This window comes from Aethalodelphis obliquidens, unplaced genomic scaffold (genome assembly GCF_003676395.1).
Source record: "Aethalodelphis obliquidens isolate GAN/ISIS:26980383/991018 unplaced genomic scaffold, ASM367639v1 scaffold6, whole genome shotgun sequence".
Taxonomy (NCBI): Eukaryota; Metazoa; Chordata; class Mammalia; order Artiodactyla; family Delphinidae; genus Aethalodelphis; species Aethalodelphis obliquidens.
The window spans coordinates 23,899,652-23,924,838 of record NW_020837950.1 but is presented as its reverse complement, the minus strand read 5'-3'; the positions used below and the strand labels follow the sequence as shown (position 1 = coordinate 23,924,838).

Below are 25,187 nucleotides of genomic sequence, written 5' to 3'. Positions count from 1 at the left end.
CCGACCCCAATCGCACGCACAGTGACATCCCGAGCGCTGCACAGCCTCCAAGGTCCCGGGCACGGTGCTCTTGCCCCAGCCGCATCCATGTCCCCTCCGCTCCCTCAGCTCCAGCCACACCACCTCCTTGCTGCTCTTGGAAGAGCAAGCACATCGTGGGCTCAGCACTTTTGCACTGGTAGGTCCCTCCGCATGGACGGCTCATCCCCCAGATATTCACATGGGCCCCTCCTTCTGTTCATTCAGGGGTCTGCTGCCTTCTCGGAGACAGCTTCCTTGACACCTAAATAAAAACAGTTGTCCCCCACCTGGCCCCCAGTCCTCTTGCTGGCTCTGCTTTTCTTTCCAGCACTTATTACTCTATTTATTTGTTTATTTATTTATCTATCTTTCTAGGTAGGTAGTTATGCTCGTCCCTTTAGTTTCTTTTAATCTGGAGTAGCCCCTTCCCACAGTGTTTTGTTACGAAATAGATTTTTTCCCTCCTCAGAATCCATTCCTTCCTCCTGTGGCTCCATGATGCCAGAGCTTACTAAAACCTCTTCTACTTTTGGGGGGTGGGGGAAGAGGACTTTGTTTTTGCATAGACTTTATTTGGTAGAGCAGTTTTAGGTTCCCAGCAAAACTGAGCCGAGAGTACAGGGAGTTCCCATATACCCTCTGCCCCCATATACACATACCCTCCCCCACTATCAACACCCTCCCCCAGAGTGGAACATGTGTTACAAACCATAAACGTACATTGACACATTGTTATCATCCAAAGTCCATAAGTCCAGAGTTATGATTCACTCTTGGTGTTGCATACTCTGTGGGATGGGACAAATGTATAACGACAGGAGTCCATTATTATGGTATCATACAAAGTATTTTCCCTGCCCTTAAAATCCTCTGGGTTCTGCCTGTTCATCCCTCTCTGTGCCCTAGCCCCTGGCAAACACTGATCTCTTCACTGTCTCCATAGTTTTGCCTTTTCCAGAAAGGCATGTAGTGGGAATCATATAGCATGTAGACTTCAGATTGGCCTCTTTCGCTTAGGCTCCTCCATGTCTTTTCATGTCCTGATAGCTCCTTCTTTTTGGTGCTGAATAACATTCCATTGTCTGGATGTTCCACAGTTTATTTATCCATTCACCTACCAAAGGGCATATCGGTTGCTTCCAAGTTTTAGCAATTTTGAACAAAGCTGCTACAAACATCCATGTGCAGGTTTTTGAGAGGAGACTCCTTTGGGATTTTACGGGAAGAGTATGTTTAGTTTTGTAAGAAATTGTCAAACTGTCCCCATTTATTTTTTTTAATCTATTTATTACTTACCTCCCCAGCTAGAATACAAGCACCATGAAGGCAAGGACTTTGTCTAAAGCTTAGAATAGTGTCTGGCATATAACAGGTGCTCCATAAAACGGGTAGAAATCAATGAATGAATAAATGAATCCCAGGCAGTCCGCAGGCTTAAGGTACCTCGTTACTTCTCAGCAGCAGGGATTTGTGAATCTTAGTTTTCACTCTCCTCCACTGTGCTCCACTTCTTGTTATTCCCAGGCAATTCCTTCCCCATCTACTCAGCCCAGCTTTTCTCTCACAGCTTCTGCTAACTCATCACCATGGCTTACTCACAGTTCCTCTCGTGTTGCTACCGCCTCCCCCTGTGCATCTGTCCAACCTCTGCTCTCTCTGCCGACCTTCCAACTCTCTCTGACCTTCCAGCTGAAATTCCAGAGGCAGAGAGTCTGACTGGGTCAGCCCATTCCCCATTTAGGCAGAGATTTGGGGCCTCTGACTATGTTCTGGGTCTTACATACCTGCTGATTCAATCAGCCATGGCCATGGGCACAGAGCATGGCAACCAAGACATAGAGCACTACTTTCATGCAGCAGAAGCCCATGGATGCAGCAGTGGCCTTTAATGGCCTGTTGACCAGAGCCTGGGGTCCAGGATGAATAATTCATCCTTTAGAGAGATACTGAAGGCTTCTGAGAAGAGCAGTGATTGGCCAGATCTATGGTTTCAGAAAATAACTTCGGCGACAGTTAGTGACTGAAGAAGATGACGCATGCAGGTTGGGCCGCCATGGCCAAGTGAGCAGGTGAAGCCTCAAACCAAGCCAGTGACCTTGAAAATGAGAAGGAGGGAGCAGAAACATGTGGGTCTTGGACCTGAAGATGGCCGTCAGGCCCATGAGGCTGGAGTTTAGCAGAAAGGCTGCGTCTGGACACCTGGAAATCATAAAGATACCACTTAAAACTGTAGGCTGGATGGTGTGGCAAGAGATAAGCCAACATGGACATGTGGGGAGATCTCTTAGCTGTAAAAAACAGATCAAAGAAGAAAAACTTGACAAGTAATCTAAATTGGAAATATTTATACAGATGGGTAGGGACTCAGAGAGTCACAGAGCCCAAGAAAAATAGGGAAGCATTTCCCCAGCTTACTCTCATATTCTCAAAAGCACAGGTCCAGAGGGTCCTGTATTAGATCTCACCCCACTCCAAACCCCAAGTTTCTAGTCTGTTTTCCTGCAGAAGGTACTGATACTTCTTGGGAATCTACAATAGTCTAAAAATACAGCAGCTGGGCTGCAGTGCCACAATTAGTGGAGCTGCTGTCCCAGGAAACCCTCATCACATTTTGCTTAGATCAGAGAGCGGATTAACTTTGAGGTCTGTCTGAACTCTGCAAGACACCGCTGGTGGTCTGCTTCCCACAAGCATTCAATCTTCACATCCAAGGCAAGCGGGAGGAAGTGCAGGATAGGAGCCCAAAGCAACTTTTCTCTCAGTGACTGAGATGAAAATGTGCACCCTAGGACTCCTGACATATTTGGTTTGCGTCCTGTCTCCCTACGTCCCTTGAGCTCTCTCTCCCTTTGCATGAATACCTTCCCCAGACCCGAACCTCCTTTGGCATTCACAAACATTAGCACAGCTATGGTGCCCCAAGCCCTTCATCTATGTCATGTGTTGGAAATAAATGTGGGAATTTCTTTATCTATTAGGGCTCCTAATGGCATGCAACTGAAACTGACTCTGACTCACTGAAATCCAAAGGGAGTTTACTAGAAGCCTACGGGGTGACCTGCAGAAAGAATACAACGAACAATCGAGAATCAGACTGCAAGGCGGGAAAACAAGGGAAGCTCCAGGACCCCAGGCAAGTGGGAGATATGCATTAATCTAACCAGAACGTTAGCAGTGGAAGAGATCCACTGCAGCAGTGCTGTCTGTCCTTGTGTCACCATCCTCATGATTCTTATTTCTGGGAGAAAGAGAACAATGGGACCCAGTTGGAATTGAACCCATACTCAGACGACATGAACACACTAACTTTGCAAGGCAGTTTAGACTGATGGTGAGAGCAGGTCTCTGGTGCCTCATGGATGTGAATCCAGGCTCTGCCACTTCCTAGCCATGTGACCTTGAGGTAGTCCTTTTTGCAATGATCCAGCTTCCCTCTCTGTAAACGGGGATGCCTATCCTTGGGGATTGGTGAGTACTAACTGGGTAAACCTGGCACAAAGGAAGTGTTCTACAGCTTTGATATTAATACTGCTGGGAACGCACAGGGTCCCTGGATTTACAGTCCAAGCAGGAATGACAAGATGAGCGGTCATTCTCTGAAAGGAAGCAGGAGCTATTATTAGGGGAGGCTGAGTGTCCACAAAGCAATTACTATCCACAGCCAATATCTTATCCCTCCGCCAGACGGTAGCCACCATGAGGACAGCAGACTCTCTTCTTAATTCACCGCTGCGTCCACCAGCACCTGAGGAGCGCCTGGCTCAGTGAACCTTTGTCAAATACGCAAATGTTGGTTGCTTCTTTCTTGTGCTCCTGATCAACCAGCACGGTGCTTTGCCTGCACACAATAAGTATTTGCTGATTGAATCTATAGGTCAGTGGGATTCTTAGAAAGGGGAAGAACATTGGGATCAAAGAGATGAACTTGTTTTAATAGGACTCAGTGGCAGGCAAGTGATGGTATAATGATGCTAATAAGCTATAGATGGACTATATTGTTTGTGTAGATTAGTGTATTTGTATAGATTATAGGCTGGCTGCTGGCCAGTCTAAAACCTCTAGATCAGCATGAGAGGACGGAGAAACCACCAGTTACTTCCCTCATCACCTTGGAGAGGGGATGGCTCATCTGTCCCACATTGGTCCTGTCCCTGCCTTGGAAGCACTGCTGGTACCTCATGAGGACACCCTGGCACACTCCACACTGGCTTTCAGAGGCTCTGAGGATAGGGCTCAGCCAGCCATCTGCCAAGCTTGCTCGCAAAGACAGTAGGATGTCATGGAGGAGCATATTCTATTAGGAATCATGAGCGCTCAGTCCTGGTCCTGGCTCAGCCAATGGTGTGAGGTCTCTTGCTCTCAGTGACCTGATCTAAATCACAGAGTAATCCTTGACTTGGAGCTCATGGAGATGTTGAGCAAATGAAATCCCACCTGTGGTGATTTCATCTGGAACTCCTGCTGTTTTAAAAGAGTCATGCACCACAAATTTCATTGCAGCACTATTTACAATAGCCAGGACATGGAACCAACCTAAATGTCCATCGACAGATGAATGGATAAAGAAGATGTGGCACATATATACAATGGAATATTACTCAGCCATAAAAAGAAACAAAACTGAGTTATTTGTAGTGAAGTGGATGGACCTAGAGTCTGTCATACAGAGTGAAGTAAGTCAGAAAGTGAAAAACAAATACCATATGCTAATGCATATATATGGAATCTAAAAAAAAAAAATGGTACTGATGAACTTGGTTGCAGGGCAGGAATAAAGAGGTAGACATAGAGAATGGACATGCTGACATGGGGTGGGAGGGCGAAGCTGGGGCGAAGTGAGAGTAGCATTGCCATATATACACTACTGAATGTAAAATAGTTCGCTGGTGGGGAGCAGAAGCATAGCACAGGGAGATCAGCTCGGTGCTTTGCGATGACCTAGAGGGGTGGGATAGGGAGGGTGGGAGGGAGGCTCAAGTGGGAGGGGATATGGGGACATGTGTATGCATATGGCTGATTCGCTTTGTTGTGCAACAGAAACTAACACGGTATTGTGAAGCAGTTATACTCCAATAAAGATCTATTAAAAAAAAAAAAGGAACCCAACTCAAACTGGCTTCAGTGAAGAGGAGACTTTACTGGTTCATGTTACTGAGAAATCCAGTTTGGGGCACAGTTGGCTTCAGGGGCTCAAACGTAGTGTCAGCATCTGATTTCTCTCCATCTCTCAGCTCTCCTTCTGCTATAATGTCCTCATTCTCAGTCTCTAAACCATGGTCCCCAGCAGTTCCAGAGTCTCATCCCTTCCAGTTCAAATCCAGCCTCCCAGCAGCTGGGATAGACTATGTTTGGCTCAACATGGGTAATGTGGCCAGGCTGGACAAGCTGGATGCAGCCACACTGGACAATCAGGCCTGGGTCCAGGGCCCATCATCCCCATGATGAGTGAGGGAGCTTGGTCAGGCCTGGTTATATGCTTAACCTTCAGAGCTGGGAAAGAGTAAGGATTGGGGTTGGGGGGAGAAGCCCCAGTTTACCTCACAAATCAGGAGAGGAGTGGTTTGCCAAAAGATATTTGGGGTACTATTAACAGAAAGAGAAGTGGATGCTGGGTGGCTAAAACAACAAATGTGCCCTACACCTGGGATTTTTATATCACGTGATATAAAGCATGCGTTGCAGCTTCCCTCTTTGCTATGAAGTCTTTTGTCTTCCCCCTAACAAGCTCCTGCAAGCGCCTAAGGAGCAGCTGTCTCACTCTATAGTCATCTGTCTTCCTCCTCTGAACTTGGTAGCCCACAGGACGGTATCACTCACCAGCAACAGGTGGCATCTGGTCATTAGTTCTCTTTTTATGTACATGTCCTGTCTCTTCATCCATATAGCAGGATCCTGGAGAACAAGGGTCACGTCTTATTCATCTTTGTGGCCCCCAAAGCACTTTGCCTGATGTTTGGGGGCACAGCAGACAGTCCCTAAATCTGCCGACAGATCAAACACCTGGTTTATATGCTTCTGGAACTACAGAAGTAAATAGCTTGACTCAACTACAAAACTACAAAGAAAGAGGAAACCTGTGTCCTCTACGCCATTTCTGAAAGATCGTAGACCTTTTCTGGACTAACTAATGATGCTGGGGTCAAGATGTGCTGGGGTCTTTTTTCCTCTGCAGCCCCCAGCCACTGGTATCATTCTTTTTAATAAAGGACTGAATGAAGGCCCAAGGAATCTTAGTCTCAGCTGCCCAGTACCCTTGGGTGGGTCGTATGCCGGCACAGCCCACCTGGAAGCACGGAGGACGGCAATCTCAGGAAGAGGAAGCAGATGTCTGTCCTCAGTGGCTCCCACCTCAGGCCACAAGGCAGAGCCCCAAGGTCCCATCAGTGGGACTGGCTGCTGGCTCCCCGCCCTGTGCTGATCTCTACTCCCCATCCTCATTCGTAACCCTGACATCCAGCAAAGGGAAGAACGAGAGAGGAGGGCATGGAAAATCAGAGTCAGATGTAGCTCGGATGTTGAAACCGTCCTCCGAGGTGGTTCATAAGCCCCTGTGGCTCCGATTTCTGAATCCCCTGCGGGCCATCCTGGGCCAGGCGATTTGCACCTTTGTCTCTAATCCCCTCAAACCGCCCTTTAGGCCAAGTGACTTGTCCAAATCCGCGCAGCCAAGCCACGATTCCCTCACCTGTAAAAAATACAAGGATTAAATCAACGAGCCATAGAGAGCATCCACCTCCTGGTATAGTCACAAAAATCAAATCAATGGGGGAAGAACGAAAAAACGTGGTTTGTAAAGGAGGGAGTGGTAAACGAGGTCAGAAGATAGGTGGGTGGAGCGGCTGAAAGAAAAGCCAGGCTGGGGGGTCGGGGGCAGAACAGGGAATCAATTAAAGCTCCAGTCTCTAGCCGCGGATCGCGCTTGCCCAGCGCTACGAGCTGCCAGGAAGAGCCCGGGAGGCGGTGCGCCGGGTCCCTGACCCCGCCCCTCCCTAGCCCCACCCAGTCCTAGGCCCCGCCTTTGGCCCCACCCCTGCCCCAACCCCACCCCGCCCCCGGCCCCGGCCCGCCTCCTAGCCCCGCCCCCAAGGCCCGGAAGCGAAAGCAACTCCTCCTCTTCCGAGCGGGGTCACGATACCGCCGGCGGGATCCGGGATTCCGAGAGTGAGGGCTGCTCGGCGGGTCAGGGCGGTCACCGGCTGGAGCCATGACCGCGAACCTGCGCACCGCGCTCATTTTCGGCGGCTTCATCTCCCTGATCGGCGCCGCCTTCTACCCCATCTACTTCCGGCCCCTAATGCGGCTGGACGAATACCGTGAGTGACCTCTGACCCCACGCGGTGGCCTAGGCCCAGTAACTGAGAGTGATCTCTGACCCCACGCGGTGGCCTGGCCTCAGTAACTCCCCTCCCTTCCCCACGTGGGGCCGTGGTCAGAGCTTTGTTCGCCGGTCAGGGAGACCCGGGTTCGAATCTCGCTGTGTGCAGCTTTGTGACAGTGGACAAGTGACTCAATCTCTCAGAATCTCAGCAACCCCTTTAGTAGTTATCTGTTTGTATAATAAAATCATCTAGCCTCTGGTGAGACTCAAAGGTGGTAATGAAAGCAATCTGCACATAGTAGGTCGACACTAAAAAGTAGTTCATACTCATATTCACCGAAGTCTTTTAATGTATCTCATTAGGCACACATTGGACCATTTAATTTACACAACCTCACTTTGAGGTAGGTATTATTATCTGTTTTACAGATGGGGAAACTGAGGCTCAGCGAGGTTGTTCAACATGCCCCAGGACACACAGCTAGTAAGCGGCAAGACAAGTATTCCTACTCCCGCCTCTGTTTCCAGACCTTCCAGACACTGAAGCTGGGAATGATGATGTTGAGGGGAGGGAGATGGACCCTAATTATCCTGAGCTTGAAGGTGTTTTTATTGCACTTCATTTCCACTCCCAAAGATGTCTTTCAGTGGAAATGTTTCAAATCTAAACTGTTAACCTGGGTTTTTGAGTTTTTCCTCTCCTTTCTCCTCAAATGTTTTTTCAGATTCTGCTGTCTTCATTTTAAGCTGGTTGCTCACATGACAATGGTCAATATCCTGCGAGTAATTTTCTTCCTTAATCATTCAAGTCCTATCATTCTAAAAGCCAAGCTCTCCTTCCTTGAGACCTATACCTCAGCAAGGGTTAGCACTTTGATATGTCTGAAACCATCTGTCAGAGAGAAAATATTAGGCATTAGAGGCTCATTTTGTTCTCCAGGAAACCTGAACCGTCTTGGAGATGGAAGAGGGCCAACTGTGCCCCTTGACAATATTAGCGAAGGCTGAAAGCTTGGCGATTTGAAGGCGAAAGCTCCGTGTAAATGCTCTGCCCATTACAGATGCTACAACATTTGGTTTCTGAGTTAGAGTGTTTTAAGTACACAGATTTCCTTGTGGCTTCTTTTCATCAGCCAAGATTGAAATGGCCTCTGCATTCTGCCTCCCAGCCTGTCTCCATGCACCATGCGTGAGGGTGAACACGGGGCTGTGTGAAGCCCTGTATAATCTATCTGCATTATCCGTCCTTACTGCATCCTTGCCCCACGCTGTTTTATGACAGCCTCTAGAGTTGAACTTGGGACAAGGGGGTCTGCTTTGGATCCCACTAGAGAAGTTTCAGTCACGAAGACTAGAGCGGTGGTTTTCAACTGGGAATGGTTTTTGTCCCCCTAGGGACAGTTGGTTCTATCTGGAGACATTTTTGCTTGTCACAAAATGGACGGCATAGGGTGGGCTAGTGTGTGCTACTGACATCTAGTGCATAGAGGCCAGGGGTGCTGCTAAACTTTGTGCCATGCACAGGACAGCCACCCCTGACAAAGAATTATCCGGCCCAAAATGCGAATGGTGCCAAGGCTGAGAAACCTTCCTCTGGGTCAGATGCTCAGGGTGTGGGTTTGCGCTGTGTCTCCCAACAACAGTCTTATAGGGGTAGTCCGGAGTCTATGGTTGTCTGAGTCGCCTTGAGACAGACGGATTAGGCCTTTTAAGTGAACATTTAGTGCGTGTGGCTACAATATCTGCATTTTTAACTGTAAGGCAGTCAACACCTGCCCACTTTTCTGGTTTAGTTTTAATTAATTTGGACACTCTTATCTGAGAGTCATAACTGATTCCTTAAACAGGTAATGATACTAAATAGCTAATATTTATTGAAAGCTTATTATATGTCTGACACTCTTCTAAGCACTTCTTATATATCAATCCATTTGGTGCTCATAACAACCCTTCATTGTAGCTGCTGTGTGATCATCATCCCCATTTTATATGTGGACAGACTGAGGTATGGAACAGTTAACTTGTACAAGGACCCACAACCGATGAGTCCCGGATCTGGGATTTGCACCAGTGCCCTTAATCGTGACACCAGGGCACCATACTGCCTCTCTAAGAGGGTGAGAGAAGTAAGTCAGATGAGGGTCTAAATCCCTTACTAGAGGAGGACCTTAAGGTGCGTTACTCAGCCTCTCGGAGCCTGGCCTGTTTCCTCATCTGTAACAGTGGAATTTGCAGGACTGAATTTACATGTTTTGGGGTGAATTAAATGAGATAACAGGTGTAGAAACACATAGTATATTTTTACACTAGGCTTCCCATAAAAACATTTTAAAAATTAGGAATCACAAGGGCAGGGAAGTGAGACAAGGAGATTTAAGCAGGTGGACCGACCCAGGTGAGGCATTCGTGACCGAGTCATGGGAACCCTCTGTGAGGACGGAGCTTCAGTTCATTTCAGCGCATTCAGCTAGCTTCCTTTTTATTTTTTTAAACCGGGATTTTAGCAATTACTGTGTGTCTGGCACTGTGTTAGGTGCCAGATGTATGTGACCGGACAAGACGGTCAGAGCTCTTCTCTCATGTCACTGCCTCACACGTACCTAGTCCCCCACCCACTCCCTGCACTCTGAGCTGGTCTCCCTGCTCCACTGGTCCCCAGGACCACCCATTCTTTACCCAGCAGCCACTGTGGTCTTTCTGGTTAGTGTGTTGCTGCTGATCTACCTTCTTTGCATTTGTAGTCAAAGATTTCAGACTATATGATTTTGATTTTTTGATAGGTCAAGATTTGCTTTGTGACTTGGCATAAGTCAGTTTTTGCAAATGTTCACTGTTTGCTGGGAATGATGTATATTCTCTTGTTTGGGAGTACAGAGTTCTGTATATGATGGTTCCAGATCATTCTTAATTCTGACTTAGATATCTTGAGGCCATATTATTCTGTGCACACAATCTAGAATATTCTGGGGGGGGCTCAATTATTTTTACATGAGTCCTCTTTACCCCTAATATTTCTTCTGAACTCTGTTTTATCTGATATTATCATAGTTACCAGCTTTCTTTTGGTTAGTGTTTTCCTGGTGTGTGTGTATATCTATATGTATATATAGAGAGATATAGATATAGATGTCCTCTTATATTTAGCCTTTATTTGTCCATAAGTCTTATAACCAGCCTAAACTGGGATTTTTTTAAATAAATTTATTTATTTTATTTATTTAATTTTGGCTGTGTTGGGTCTTTGTTGCTGGGCGCGGGCTTTCTCTAGTTGCGGCAAGCGGGGGCTACCCTCCATTGTGGTGCACGGGCTTCTCTTGTGGAGCATGGGCTCTAGGCACACGGGCTTCAGTCGTTGTGGCACGTGGGCTCAGTAGTTGTGGCTCGCGGGCTCTAGAGCTCAGGCTCAGTAGTTGTGGCGCACGGGCTTAGTTGCTCCGCGGCATGTGGGATCTTCCCGGACCAGGGCTTGAACCCGTGTCCCTTGCATTGGCAGGTGGATTCTTAACCACTGCTCCACCAAGGAAGCCCTAAACTGGGATTTTTAAAAAATCCAATCTGATAATCTTTTTAAACTGTTGGATTGAGATCATTTTCACTTACGTTTACTGATATATTTACTTTATTTTTCCTATCTTATGTTTTCTATTTATTCTTCTGTTTCTCTACTTCCCTTTTTTCTCCTTTTCTGCCTTCAAGGCTTCTTTATTTAATTCTCTTACCCTCTACTAGTTTGAAAGTTTTACATTCTCTTTTTCTTTTGTGGTGACAGTTTAAAGTTAGTCAATATCTTTACCTCCTATGAAATATACAAAGACCTTAGAATGCCTTAGCTCCTGTCCCAGACGCCCCACCCGTCCTGCCTTGTGTTTATTACTCCCCAGATGACTTAGTACCATCCGTGTTTTATACAGTCACTGATTGTTTCTCTTTACCCTCATTCTTTACTCACTGATCCTTCTTTCATCTCACACCTTTCTAGTTTCAGTTTTCTTCATTCTGAAATACATCTTTGTGTTTCTTTGGTGAGAATTTGTAACTGGGAACATCCATTCTTGTGTGTCAGAGAATGTATAGAACTCCAGGTCTTCCACTGTGGCTGTCGGAAAGTCTATTGTGCTGTTTGCTCTTTGAATTCGATCCTCTCACTCGCTTAGTCAAAATACTTCAGTAACCCTCTGCTGTCCTCAGAGTCCAGCCGGTGGAAAAGCATTGAAGAATTTGAATCTGGAGTGCAAGGTGATCAGATTCACTCTTTCCAGGAATCTCTGACTGTGTGTGACGGAGGGGCTGGGAGGGTCAAGGTTGGAGGTAAGACGGCCAGGTACGGGAAGGCTGTGCTTCCTGTGACCTCAGGGAGAGGTGACTGTAGCCTTAACCAGAGTGGTGGTGGTTATGGGACTGGGGAGAAGGACTGAATTCCGGAGCCAGATTTAAGAAATAAATCCTCTACAGGGATTTGTGACTGATTAGCTCAGGGCTGAGGGAGGCAGAGGAAAGATTGACACCCAGCTTTCTGGGTGCAGCAGCTGAGGAGATATGGTGCTAGACATTATGAAATACAGGAAGTCTGTTTGGGGGACGAGAGGACATGCTAGTTCGGTTTGGGGTGTATTGAGTTTCAGGTACCTGGATATGCTTCTGGAGATTTCCTGTAGGCGATGGGAGCTGAACCACAGGATCTGAGCTGGAGCTGGAGCTGGCGCGTCACTGGCATCGGATGGGAAGCAGAGTCATTGCAGTAGGTGGGGCTCCCAGGCAGCATTCAGAGATTGAAAAAGACAAGCTGGTCCAGGGCAGAATGCAGGTGAACACTAGCATTTGACGGTCTGAAGAGCAAGTGGTCAGAGGAGGAAGGGTCCTCAAAGGAGTGGCCAGAGCGCGAGGATTAAAACCAGAAGAGGCTGCAGTCTCAAGCCCCAAGAAGATAGCTCTTCATGAAAAGGGGGTGGTCAGCAGGGCTAGGCTGCTTGAAGACGGTAAGGAAGAAAAAAAGTGAAAATATCCATTGGATTTAGCAAAAAGAAGGTAAAGCTCATTGGTTGTTTTGTTAGAAGTGCTTTCAGTGGTTTGATGGCAGAAAGCAGATAGCAGTGGATTGAAGAGTAAATAGTATATTGGGTTGACTGTTTAAAGATGTTGGTCTGTATGGAGAGGAGAATGACGAATTATTTTGCAGCTGGTCAAGGGGGCTGTTGTGTTTTCGTTTTGGCTGGAAGCAGCGGGAGAGCCAAGAGAGCCTCTGGACAAAGAAGACTGCTGGAGAGAGAAGACAGTCCATAGAGTGGGAGGTGGCATGGGATCTTGAGATCAGATGGAGGAGGGAGACTTGGACCAAAGGCAGGACACCTCTTCCAGCAACTGAGGAGAAAGGCAGGTGTGGATACCTCTAGATGTAGCTGTGATGTTGGGAGGTTGTAGATGCTTCCTGTTCGTTGTGGCTTCTGTTCTCTTTGTGACGCAGGAGGTCAGGTGACTATGCGTGAGAGGCACAAGCCCCAGCCAGACTCTCCCTCCTTGAGACACTCTCTTCCCTGGGCTTCGTGACTGCCCCTCCGCCAGTACTCCTGGCTTTGCCCTTTTGCTCCTGCCTTTCATCCACTCCTTAGCCTCTCTTGTTGGCTGTTTCTCTTCTGAGCGTCCTTCATACATTTATGGTCCCCAGAATTCTGGGCAGACCGAGGAGAAGCCCACAGTCCTTGGAAAGGCCGGGCAGACAGCCTGTCCTTGAGAAGGGGAGCCAGAGGCTAGCAAGGAGCCCAGGCCATGTAGGGCCCAAGTGTCGAGACACTGCTGACCCTTCATCTGGGCCAGCCTGACTGATGCTGGCCGGCCTGGGTATGGGGACAGGTAGGCTCTAGGGCCCCTGCTGGAATAAGCCTCAAGGCAGTAGAAAAGAGGCACAAGGCTGCTTAGGTAAAATAAAGCCAGGGAGATCTTCTACGATTTAAAAGCAGACAGGCCATTATCACAGACTGCTGTGTTGAATTTCATTTTGACATTCAGTGTGATCTCTAGCTCTTTCACTAACTCAGCCAGACTTCACCGAGTATTAGGGGGAATACAAGGTCAGTTCCACACGTGATACCTGAGTAGTGAAATGAGCACTGGGGAGATGGCAGTTGGCATTGGCAGTTGTCATTCCCACACCAGAAGTGTGGGGATGGTTCTGCTGTGCTTCTGGAGGGAATCCAGACGTTGCTGATTAGCTTTCAGCCTATTGGCACAGCATGATGCGTGGGAAGAGCCCACATTCAGGGAAGCATACTTGAAGCTATACGTATAGCGCACATTCAGGCGCTATAACTTGAAGGCTGGTCTGCCTTTTGTCTCTGCATCCTGGAACCAGACAGTGATCCTGAATGTGGCTTTAAAAAATAACAGCATTTCAGGGCGACCTGTGAAATGAGACAGCATAAGATCATTTTCTGTGATCCTGTTCATGCTTAACTTTAGTTAGATGTGCAGAAGCACAAAGGGTTTTGCCAGAAATCTTGTGTTCATTCAGTCCCCTCATTTAGGTGACTTGTCCAAGGTCACCTAGCACATTTATTCCTGGATAGACACTAGACCCTAACTCCCCAGCCTTGTCTGCTGCTTAATGATGCCCTGTTTCACCTGCTTTTAGGACAGGGGAGAGTGTCTGCCAGTAAAGCCAAAGGTTACGTGGGAGAGCTGTGATACCTCACTTCTCCTCCCGTTCCCCTTCCGCCCCCAACCTCAAGCGTGTGGTACAGAGTCAGAGCAGGCCTGCGAGAAATCACTTGACTCAGAAATGCCTCTTACCTTGGAAAGGCATTTTCCCGATTATATGGCAAGTGCTCAGAATATGCTTTTTATTCTTTTCACCTTAGAGTCAAATGAAATGCGCAGACTAAAGTCTTATTTTCTAACAGGCCTTACAAAGCTGCCTGGATTCTACCACACACCCTGGTGAGAAACCAAAGTGTTCATGGTATTGGAAGGAGTCCACGCTTCCGATGGCCCTTTGGTCCCCCCAGCCGCTGGCTCACACTCACCCCCAATACACACGTCTAGTTCTGGATCACCCCGAAGTCAGACTGCAGCAAAGTGGGAGCATTAGAAAAGTATTATTTTATTTTATTTTTGCTATTTTTAAAAGAGACTTTCAATTAATCATCATGGAATAGTCACAGTGCTCTTGGACTTCCTTATACTTGTTTTGCAGTTGTGTATTTTTGTTGTTAAAAAAAAAAAATCCAAGCCGACAGAGAAGATCTAAGAATAGTACAATGAATCCTTTTATGTCCTTCACCTAGATTTACCAGTTGTTAACATTTTGCCACATTTGCTTTCTCTCGCTATGTATATGTTACACGTCTATACATACATACATATGGACACGCATATGTTCATATATAATTACATTCCATATATAATCGTTACTACTATTTTGCTGAACCATTTGAGAGTGAGTTGAAGACCTTGTGAGCTTTGATGCCTAAACACTTCAGCAAGTATTTTCTGAGCACACGACATTCTCTTACATAATCACAATTATCCAATCCAGGAAATTTAATATTGACACAATGTTATTATGTAATATACAGTCCATATTCAAATGTTGACATTTGTCCAATTACCTCAGGTGGTGAGTTGCTTTTATTTTAACTGTTCATTGGCAGGAGGAGATGGAGGGGTGTTCCCGAGGTGATGGTTTCACTGTGTAGGCCCCCCACTCCGAGGTCAGATTCTGCACCTGCTTTTAGGTTTTTATCTGCTGGTCCTCCCCAAGAGCACCCTCAACTAGTCAGTAACAAGACCACTGAGGGGGCTGGCAGTTAGAGCACGCTGTATCAATTTGCTGTGAATGTTAAATAAAGTAGCAAGTCACACAGATTTCACAGTATGGACATTTAATATAAGGATAGGTTTCCTGTTCAAAGACTTAAACATTACGAGGTAGCTTCTTTTGCTACCATACAAAAATGAGCCCGTCTGCATGTATTACTAAGTTTTAAATAATCTGCCTTGGCCCTTTGAGTAGAGCTAAGGATCCTCAATTAAAACTGCAAATCAGCTCACTGCCTTAGCACCAGGGGGCAGAGTCGGGCTTGCTGAGACACTGGAGAGGGAACTTCTAACGGGCATCGCAAAGCTCCAGGCCCCATGCTGCATATTTGCGTTTCTATCATTTCACTCCTGATGGAAGCATGCTCACTACTAAAAGGTCAGTAATTAGCTTATCCTGATTTGCCCACATAGTTAAACCCCTGACTTCTGTGTTGCCCTTTTTTCCAGAGGTTGAGAGACATTTGCTGTTTCTCTAATGATAGCAAAACAGAAACCTACTGTCAACCTCATCAAGATGTGCTTGCTAAGTCCCAAGGGACCAGTTTGTTTTCCCTTTAGCGTATCTCGCATTCACAAATAAAGTGTCTCTGTGTCATATCATGAATTTATATAAGACTGCTTTGGCCTTAGAGTATTTATAAAACATTAATGGATTAAAGAACCAGGGGATGTAGATAGGACGCTAATACCGGTTATCACTTGGTAGGAACTCCTTCTGCAAATGGGTTTAAATTGCCCATCCAAGCCAAAAAAAGAGGGGGTTGCATAAGGACAAGGATTATAAAGAGATTATGGTCTATTTAAAATAAATCCTCAGCCTCTCTCCAACCTCATTAGCAATTAGCAAGGAAGTGTGAAGACAGGGATTCTTTTCTCTTCACTTGTTTCTCCATTTCATTGTAAGAGGTGAGAACACAAATTAGGCATTCCTTTGCCACCAGAAGTCAACTTCCTCTGATGCTTGGCAGCCTGCCAGCTTCTTTGGCTTTGCAGGACCTGCCTCTTGGAGAATGTGTTCCGTTCACCAGGTTGTCTGATTCTCTCAAACCTGGACATCTAGAATGCTTTCTGGCAATCAAGCATGTATTAAAAATTCATCTCTTCCTTCTTCCATGATACTGGAGAATGGACCTTTTAGCTGTGAAAAATGATATCTGTTTTTGTTCCTGGCACGATCGATGACAGTGTAGTCTTTTACTAGTTGGCATTTTCTAAGAGCATGTTTGAGACAGATCCGTACTTGGAGACTTACATGGTGACAGCATGGTAGGGCTCACTCCTACAGGAATTTAACTTCTTAGGAAATGAGATTGCCTTTTGTGTTATTTTAGGAAGTCTGACACCTCAGAGGTCCCATTGTCACCCACTCTTTTGGCATCTCTTGGTCCACAGGGTCTTGGTTGTTGTTTACCTGCTACTTTTCAGAGAGGCCCAGTGGAGCCACCAGACCCTTCTGTATAAGCAGCTTCCTCATGCTGTGTCTCCTCTGTCTTGCTTAGAATTGGATGTCAAGATTCAGATAATCCCTGTTGCCCGGTGTTTTATTTGCCAAAGCAAAACTTAGCATTGATAAAACTCTCAGACAGGTCACTTAGGATTGACTTTCCGTCACATCACCGGAGAAGCAAGTTCAGTGAATATTTGATTTGGAAAAGCCCTGTTTCCTATACCTTTGTGCTTGTGTATCTTTATGAGAATAAAGAAAACTGCCTAATATTAAATAAGAGCTAAACGTGGATTTAAAGAAACACCGTCAGCCTGATTAAAAGAAAGGTTTGATTACAACACTTAATTACTATAATATAGTAGTAAACATCCTTTGGCTGCAAGTCTTCCTGCTGAAAAGCCACCATTTGTGTATCAAGATACTTAAAATAATAAGTCTTTGTTTTCACAGGCCTTAGGTTTATTCGACACCACTTAGAAAGATGTGTGAGGGCTTGAAGCCCACAGACATAAAATGCCCAGTTTCTCTTGGCCTTCGCCTGTGGGACATCTCCAAAGAGACTGGCTAAGCTGCTGACGCTAAAACGTGCTTACTAATTGGCGTAGCACCTGCAGTCAATTAGGGAAGCTTCAATTATCCAAACCAAAGCCACCCACCCAAAGATTAATTTTCTGCTCTATTTCCTACGAAAAACATAGCATATTTAGCTCTGGGTCTAGGCCCTCAGTGGAGTACATTTTAGACACCTAAACTGCATCGTTTTCTCCTGAATTGTACTTGTTCCTGCAGTTCAGCAGCCTTGCTCTCCTCATATCACACCCACCAGTTCTTTCAAAATTGTTCTTTTGCTGTTGTTTTTGTTGCCTTTCCAAACTGCTGAGATCACTGGGAAAAGATGTTCATTAGAAGCTTTTCTTCTGAAGTACGGCTTTCTTTCTTTCACTGAAAATATCCAGTCTTTTTGCTTGATAGGATCTAACTTCTGTAACCTAAAAGCTTTGGGCAATGGAAGCTCTGAATTTAATAGCACTCAGATATATTGTTTCCTGATTGTCCCGTGTCATTGTTCCACGTAGATAAAAAGATTTCCACTGCCCTGCCCCACAGTCCCCTCTCTAATGAGTAATTTTTCTGTTGTGTTTCTCAGAGAAGGAACAAACCATAAATCGAGCTGGTATTGTCCAAGAAGACGTGCAGCCACCAGGTAAACGTAAAAATCACAACAAAGTCTCACGTGTACTAGTGTGTTGTCGTTGGGAGTGGTGCTTTGCAGCAGGAGAAATCTTTGCTTCAAGGCTGGATTGTAACTGTGCCGTTATTTCCCAGCAGTTGCCGTTTTAGAGGTTGCCACCCCAAGACTTCCTCTTAATATGTTACTCCAGAAGAGTTTTTGCAAGTTTACACATTTCTCTTCTGCATTTGATAAGTGGGCATAAGTGTGTAGCAAGTGTGCAATTAACTATCAAGCATAAGTAGATGTTTTGCAGACATATTTACCAAGCACCTATTTAAACACCACCGTCATGGGAAAATACTGTTTACTTATGAGCTATTTTAATCGATGCGGGATTCTGCTTTATACAGAAGCTCACAAGTTCCCTGTATGGCTGAATGGTTAGTTACTTTGAGACGATCCAATTTGGCTGAGAATGAGAGGTTTCTAGCTTATTAGCCAAAACTCTTGTAATCTGTGGCAGCGGTCTTTTTTTTATTCATTTATTTTTTAACTAGGCCAGATACATATCTCCCTGATGTGGGGCAATTTCTGAGCCATTTAAAAGTCTCTTGTCAGCTGCCACGGCTTCCCAGCCGTCCTGTTCCGGGGTTCCGGCAACTTGCCCGCACTAACTCCAACTACATGGAAATTGCACAACTTCATTCTGATGTCATCTTAGTTGTTTGGGGTTGAGGGAAGTGGTAGGAAATTTAAAAACGAATCCTGTTTTTATTCGTGTTTCTTTCTATAGGGTTAAAAGTGTGGTCGGATCCATTTGGCAGGAAATGAAAAGGCTATCACCACCTCTGATTATGAAAGTAGACAGAGTCTTCATGCTTTCATTTCTGTAGCAAGTACAATAAATCACCTGGCTAAAGAACGATGGCTGGAGAAGAAAACTCTAGAAGGCTGTAAAGAAGAGTAGTGTGCACCAGGATTAATTCCCTTCTTAAGTATCAAAAGAACCCTGAAACAAATCACACCATTACGAAGGTTTTCATGATTTGGTTTCCTTTCTAAAAATGAAGCTTTCTCACCCAGCTGCATTTGGAGGCGATCTACTTATTATTCAGTCTCTACCTCTTACCCACCTGAGCTGTGATATGAATACAAGCAACCTGTAGACTTGGGAAGATCCTAGTCTGTTCTGCCGTCTTCCAAATAAGAAGTTTCAGTGAAAACCCACCACACTGAGCAGCTTCATAGGGCTCTTTGAAAATGTTAAAGTTGATAAAACTCTTTGCGGACAAGGTACATTGTACTCTTTAAGAATAAAGAGTACAACTCAACTATCTCATTGGGAGGGTTGCTGCATTTTGAAAAATAAATAACTATGAAGCAAATCAAGCTAAATGGGTATGCATGCCTAGTAGAAATCATGTTGAATTAACTGAGTGAAAATATGTATATTAAAATGATTTCTTTTTACTTCACAATGGTGTAAGATTTTTTGTAAATCCTTCTTTGTAAGCGCATTAAATGATACCCAGAAGTATTATTTGACTACATTATATTTGACTGTTTGGTGTTTGTATACAAGTAAAATTGTATACAAGTAAAAATCTTAAAGGTAAATAGCAAATGTATTGAGACAGATATTTATTGAATGCGATTCTCTACCAGATACCTCACCAGGTGCTGCAAAGATGAACATGAGAATACGAATTCCTTTCTCTAGTGCTCTCTCTGGCCCCTTACTAGATCATGTGCTTTTGAAAGACACATCTTTTTCATTTTTACATTGCCTAGAGTGCCTTGCACATTACTGTACGCTGTCTTTTAGATGAGCTACCTGATGACATAATTTTATTATTGTGAACTGGGAGATGGCTTAACAGACAACTGGCATAATTATGTTAATTACTGTCAAAAAAAAAAGATTGATAGTTCCAAAACCAAAGTCATCATTTTTGGTAGGCATTCCCTAACATTTAATTGACTTACAGTTAAGAGCCTGATAAAAGAACTGACTCATTTGGGGGACATTTGACCACTCTTTTCCTTGGAGGGGGCACCAAAAGGTTGTGTGACTTAAGAGTCAAGCCCCTTGTGGGTGCTTAATTGAGATTCCTCTGTGACTGAGGCCAGTGCCTATACATCTGCTTTGGAAGATATCCAGGCTGAAATGACTGTGTCTGCGTGTCATAGACAAGAACTTCGGGGCCTCGATGGCCTGTTTGTCGGCTGGAACAGACTCAGTTTAGTCTCCTGAGTGAGACCTGTGTCCTGGCCTTGACCCTACCTTTGGTCCACCTCTTTGCAGAGATAAAGAGGCTTTCTGTCCTGGTCAGCTGCCTTGATGCTTATAAAAGGATTGCTCTTGATGTTCTCAGAGCTGTAGTGTCAGTCTGTGCAGCCCACGCTTGACAAAAGCCAGGTTGTAAGAGATGCTACTTGGGAAGACTGACTGAGGGCCTGGTGGTTCATCCACACTTCTCCCAGGTGTGCCTCCAGGATGATGAGGAAAGCACTTGAAAGAGGGGATCTTAGTCAAATACAGTTAGGAAACATAGAGTTCAAGTTAGTTAGGTTTATTTGCTTCTAATTTGACAATTTCCAAGAGAGACATAACATTTCCCAAGTGTATTTGATCACAGAACATTTTTTTACCAATTATCTTCTGGGCCTAGTGACCAACAACATCCTTTTGGGAACGTTCTCCAAATAGTCTCGGGACGCTTTAACACTCAGAAATTTTTGAGAACTCCAAAGTGTTTCTTCTTAGGTGGGTTATATCTATAGATGCTTACTATATTAGAAGTTAAAACAAATTTTTCATTTACGAATATCAATAATAAACCCATAGGTTACTATGACATATTTTTGTGTGAAAAATTTATTTACCAAGATGAAAACATAATTTGCAAATGGTCTTTAATGTCTGGCTTAATAGAAGATGCTAGATTCTCATATCTACTTCTGCATTTGATCTGTTGCTGTATCACATGTCATGTGGCCTCTGGAAAACTACACCCTCATAAGAAGAGAGTAAAAAAAGGCAAAAAGCCTTTGATAGTACAGTATTATAAAAATACTTTTGATCATGCAACCCCCCTAAAAAGATTCCAGAGACCCCTCCAGGTACCTCCATTTACCACAGTTTGAGTCTAATCTGTTTGTATTAGTTCCCTCAGAGTTGCCTGTTGAGGGAAATTACAAGAGGAGGGGAGAAACTGACAAAATTTCCCGTCCTTATTGCCAAAGTGAAGTTGGATCCTTTATTTTCAATGTCCTCTTTAGGAAGACTCTGGTTGACTTTATTTTAATCTCAGCACCAGAAATAGCCACACTGCTGAAGAGTTGGTACATTTATCCCGTGAACATTGATTTGCGTAACTTGTTTCCTTCTTTGTATTGGCTGATAGGAAGCTCAACCACATTTGTGGTCCAGATTTTTAAAAAGTACCTTGTGGAATGAATTTGAGCCATTACATTACCTTCATTCTTTTTTTCCCCTGACCTTATTTTCCTTTCTGCTTTCTCACTTCAGTTTCCTATCTTATATTGTATGTTAGACCCATCATTTAAAAATGAGCCAGCGCACAGACAGTATTTATTCAATTGAAAAACCACTTATAATCTAGTAAGGGAAATGATGTAAATTCACAAATAAGATTAAAATGATGTGGAATATTAGAAGGACCTTTAAGGAGGTTCGGAGTGTCTACTGACACTGGGCACATGCAAACCCTGTGTCCCTGCAGTTCTACTAGTTATTTATGCAGCAGAAATGCATCCATAAATCCACCAAAAGACATGGACTAGAATGTTCCCAGCAGCTCTGGAAACTCCCCAAATGCCCATCCACAGTACAATGACTAAATAAACTGTGATATATTCACACGATAGAATACAATATGGTGATGAAAAGGGACAACAATGCAATGAATCTCACAAACAATACAGAATGAACAAAAGCAAGTTGCAAGAGTACTTTTAGATTCCATTTAGAGAAAGAATAAAAGTGGTAAATTAAGCCATAGAGTTGGAAGTCAGGATAGTGACTATTAGGAAGAGGCGTTGCTGTAGCGACTGGCAAGGGATACAGGGGGTCTTCAAGGTGCTGATATGCTACTTTTTGACCCGGGAGCAGGGTACACAGGTGTATTGAGTTTTTGAGTGCTTCCCTGAGCTGCACAAGTTCACGTACTTTTCTAAGTGTATGTTGTACTTCAGTAAAATTTTTAAAAAGAGATGCAAAGATTGTGGAATCAGGAAACTTTCCAGAGAAGCACGTTGTCTGGTGGGAGGAACGTGGGTTTCAGGAGGGATGATAAAACGTACCCCTCAGCGTTGTTGGGGAAATTAGGAATACTGTATGTGAGATGCCTAGCAAATACCTGGACCTGGGAGAGGTCAGATTAATGATAGCTATTATCATTGATGGAGTAGCTGACATTTAAACAGAGCTATGAAAAAATGCCTGGGACTCAGACACGCAGTGAGAGACACAGGTGCAGAGGCAGCAAAGCTAAGCATTTGAGGGATGGCTTGGCTGGGATGTGGTGGTGTGTGGGGAGACCACTGACCCAGGGGCTTTGCCCATCCTGTGCACCACCGGCCCGGGCTTGACATACAGCAGGCACTTGTCAGTATTTGGATGGATCGAATGAGTAATTGAAAAAAAAGACTGAGGGAACAAATGAAGGGAATGGTGTTTAAGACCACGTGGTGGTCACCCTTAAATGTCAAGCTGACAAGCTTTACTTAATTTACAGACATGGAGTACTGGAAGCAGGCAGTGGTCTGAAAACTTTCCAACAAAGCCAGAGTTCCATCCCCGGAGCAGTGCAAGACTGTTACCTGTCTGCGTGAGGAAGGTACAGAAACAAAGAATAAGTAGTAAGAAACATCAATAGCAGTTTGACAGAGTAGTTTTTATCTTTTGAATCTGATGTTTAAAAATGGGGCTTTCCTTAACAAGGATTTACTGTATAGCACAGGGAATTATATTCAATATCTTGTCATAACCTATAATGGAAAACAATCAAAAAAAAGAACATAGATACATCCATGTATATCTGTATAACCGAATCACTTTGCTGCATACCTGAAACTAACACAATATTGTAAATCAACTATACTTCAATTTTTTAAAAAATTGGGCTTTCGGGGCTTCCCTGGTGGCGCAGTGGTTGAGGGTCCGCCTGCCGATGCAGGGGACACGGGTTCGTGCCCCGGTCTGGGAGGATCCCACGTGCCGCGGAGCGGCTGGGCCCGTGAGCCATGGCCGCTGAGCCTGCGCGTCCGGAGCCTGTGCTCCGCAACGGGAGAGGCCACAACAGTGAGAGGCCCGCGTACCAAAAAAAAAAAAAAAATTGGGCTTTCCTTTTGTACTTTTTTGCTTTTTAAAAGTTTCTAATAAAATTAATTTTATTGTATTTTATAGGTCTTCAGTAGATTGGTGGTTAGAAGCAAACAACTGGGCTTCACCCCAGGTAGTTTGAAAAGCACTGACCTGGAGGACGGATCTGAGAGGGTGTTCTTGGGTCCGGCCCCGAGGTTCAGAAGCCTGTGTGCTCAGCTGGTGAAAGAACCCCCTGCCTGCTGGTGGCTCTGGGTTCTGAGGCATCAGCAGATGAAACACCCTGGTTTCTTAGCCCAGGGCTGGCCTCCACGGACAAGTGATTTCACTCTCCCAGACTTCACTAGCACCTGCTGAGTGTGGGAGGCCTCCTGCAGTTTATTCTAGCCTGTTGGTAACAAAACACACAGTTCACTGGCAACCCCTGTGCCTGGGAAGGTAGCAGGAACACTGGGGGGCCTGCTGCTCCACTAAATGTGGCCTGAAGAGGGACATTAAGTCCGCCACCGTCTTCCCTGGAGCAGGACAGCCAGGCAGTGGCAGTAGGTCACCCTCCCCAGGATCCCCCAGCTGACTGGAAGCAGCAGGGTGCCTTTCACTCCTCATTTCTGCTAAGTGGTGTTTCCCAAACTCCGATCATCTGAACACAATGGGGAGAAACGAGGAGTCACTGCTTCTTATAAGAGTCAAGCAACGGTGCGCCGCAGTCTCTGCCTGGGGTTCTGTGTGTCACCTTATGTGATTAAAATAAATGCCCAAAAAGATGGGATGATTTGTCCAGACATTTTTGGTGCGAGTGACAGAAAACCAAGCTCCAAATAGTGCAAAAAGAGAATTCAGTCATGTAATTGAAAACTCCAGGGTCACGATTGTTTTCTATTGTCACGATCGTCTCTTAAACTGTAAACGTCATTAAGTCACAATCATTTGTGAATGTAAAATGCAATTATATCCAGCGCCCTCAAGAAAGATTCATGCTGGATATCTTCAGTAGTTACAGGTTTTCTCTCCTGGTTGACATTGCTGCTCTCTCTGTCCAACATCTTACTCCCTCTCTCATGGGGACATTTACTCCCAACTCTAAGTTTTGTTCATCTTCCTCCCACTCTGTCTCCCTGTTTTGGGTGGAGCTGACTTCACCCCATGCACCAGGAACAGGCGTCTGGTCCATGTTTGGCCAATCAGAACACTGGGCAAACTCCTGGCCACAGAGATTGGATCTGAGATGAGCATGGGGCCCAAACCAAGCTAGTCAGCTTAATCAAGCTAGAAGAGTTAATCTTGCCTGTTGGCTGTGTGGTCAAACTAGAGGAGGGTCTGTCTTTCACCACATTTGGAGCTATTGGCAGCCACCTTGCCACCATGAGGGCTGATCTGAGACTAACACCATTGTAGAAGAAAACAGCAGGAGATGGAAACCAGGTCTTAATGATGTTGTTCACACCTCCTGAGTCCACTTGTGTCTGAAGCAAGTATATCTCTGGATTAATAAATAATGTTAGTAAATTGCCTTTCTGCACCAGTTTAGATTGGGTTTTGTCACGTGCAACCAGGAGAATCTTGACAACGCATCTCAACTTCATATTTTAATCATTTTTTCTACAATGTATTCCACATGTCATTTCCACCTTAAATAAAGCATGTTGAACATAAGTCAGCCTCCCTTTATGACTTGGACTTATTATTATTATACAGTTGTCCCTAAGGGGCTGTTGGGGTGGGTCAGACATTTACCTGCTGTGCTTGTGAGATTTCTGGCTTTTCTGGTTTTCTTATCTCTGCCCTGCCTCACAGCTATAAGGAGCAGACTCTGGCTTCATCTTGAATTTGCTGCTTGTAGTCTGTAGTGAGATTGGAAAGCATTAGCCAAAATTCAGGAATCTGGCGTCAAATGAAAGTAAATGCCTTTAATGTGGATTTAGACGCTCTGGTAAGGATAATGGCAGGGCCTTGTGACATTTTGGCTGCCCTGCGGTGTTTCTTCCTTCCTTTCTTTCTTTCTTTCTTTCTTTCTTTCTTTCTTTCTTTCTTTCTTCCTTCCTTCCTTCCTTCCTTCCTTCCTTCCTTC

The 25,187-nt window shown here is 45.0% G+C and overlaps 1 protein-coding gene across 1 annotated transcript; it reads left to right on the top strand.

Moving 5' to 3' along the window:
- The first annotated feature begins 7,143 nt into the window (after nt 1-7,143).
- SMIM20 (small integral membrane protein 20) lies at nt 7,144-19,310 on the top strand. Its single transcript, XM_027103209.1, has 3 exons — nt 7,144-7,334; nt 17,746-17,802; nt 18,566-19,310. Exons 1-3 carry the CDS (start codon nt 7,226-7,228, stop codon nt 18,601-18,603), a joined length of 204 nt encoding a protein of 67 aa, XP_026959010.1. The 5' UTR covers nt 7,144-7,225; the 3' UTR covers nt 18,604-19,310.
- Nucleotides 19,311-25,187: the final 5,877 nt, after the last annotated feature.

What these genes read in the sequence shown, in the direction of transcription:
- SMIM20 (XM_027103209.1), top strand. Translation starts at nt 7,226, where the DNA reads ATGACCGCGAACCTGCGCACCGCGCTCATTTTCGGCGGCTTCATCTCC. An exon ending in AATGCGGCTGGACGAATACC is followed by an intron (nt 7,335 to 17,745) that starts GTGAGTGACCTC and finishes TGTGTTTCTCAG; the next exon opens with AGAAGGAACAAACCATAAAT. An exon ending in AGAAGACGTGCAGCCACCAG is followed by an intron (nt 17,803 to 18,565) that starts GTAAACGTAAAA and finishes TTCTTTCTATAG; the next exon opens with GGTTAAAAGTGTGGTCGGAT.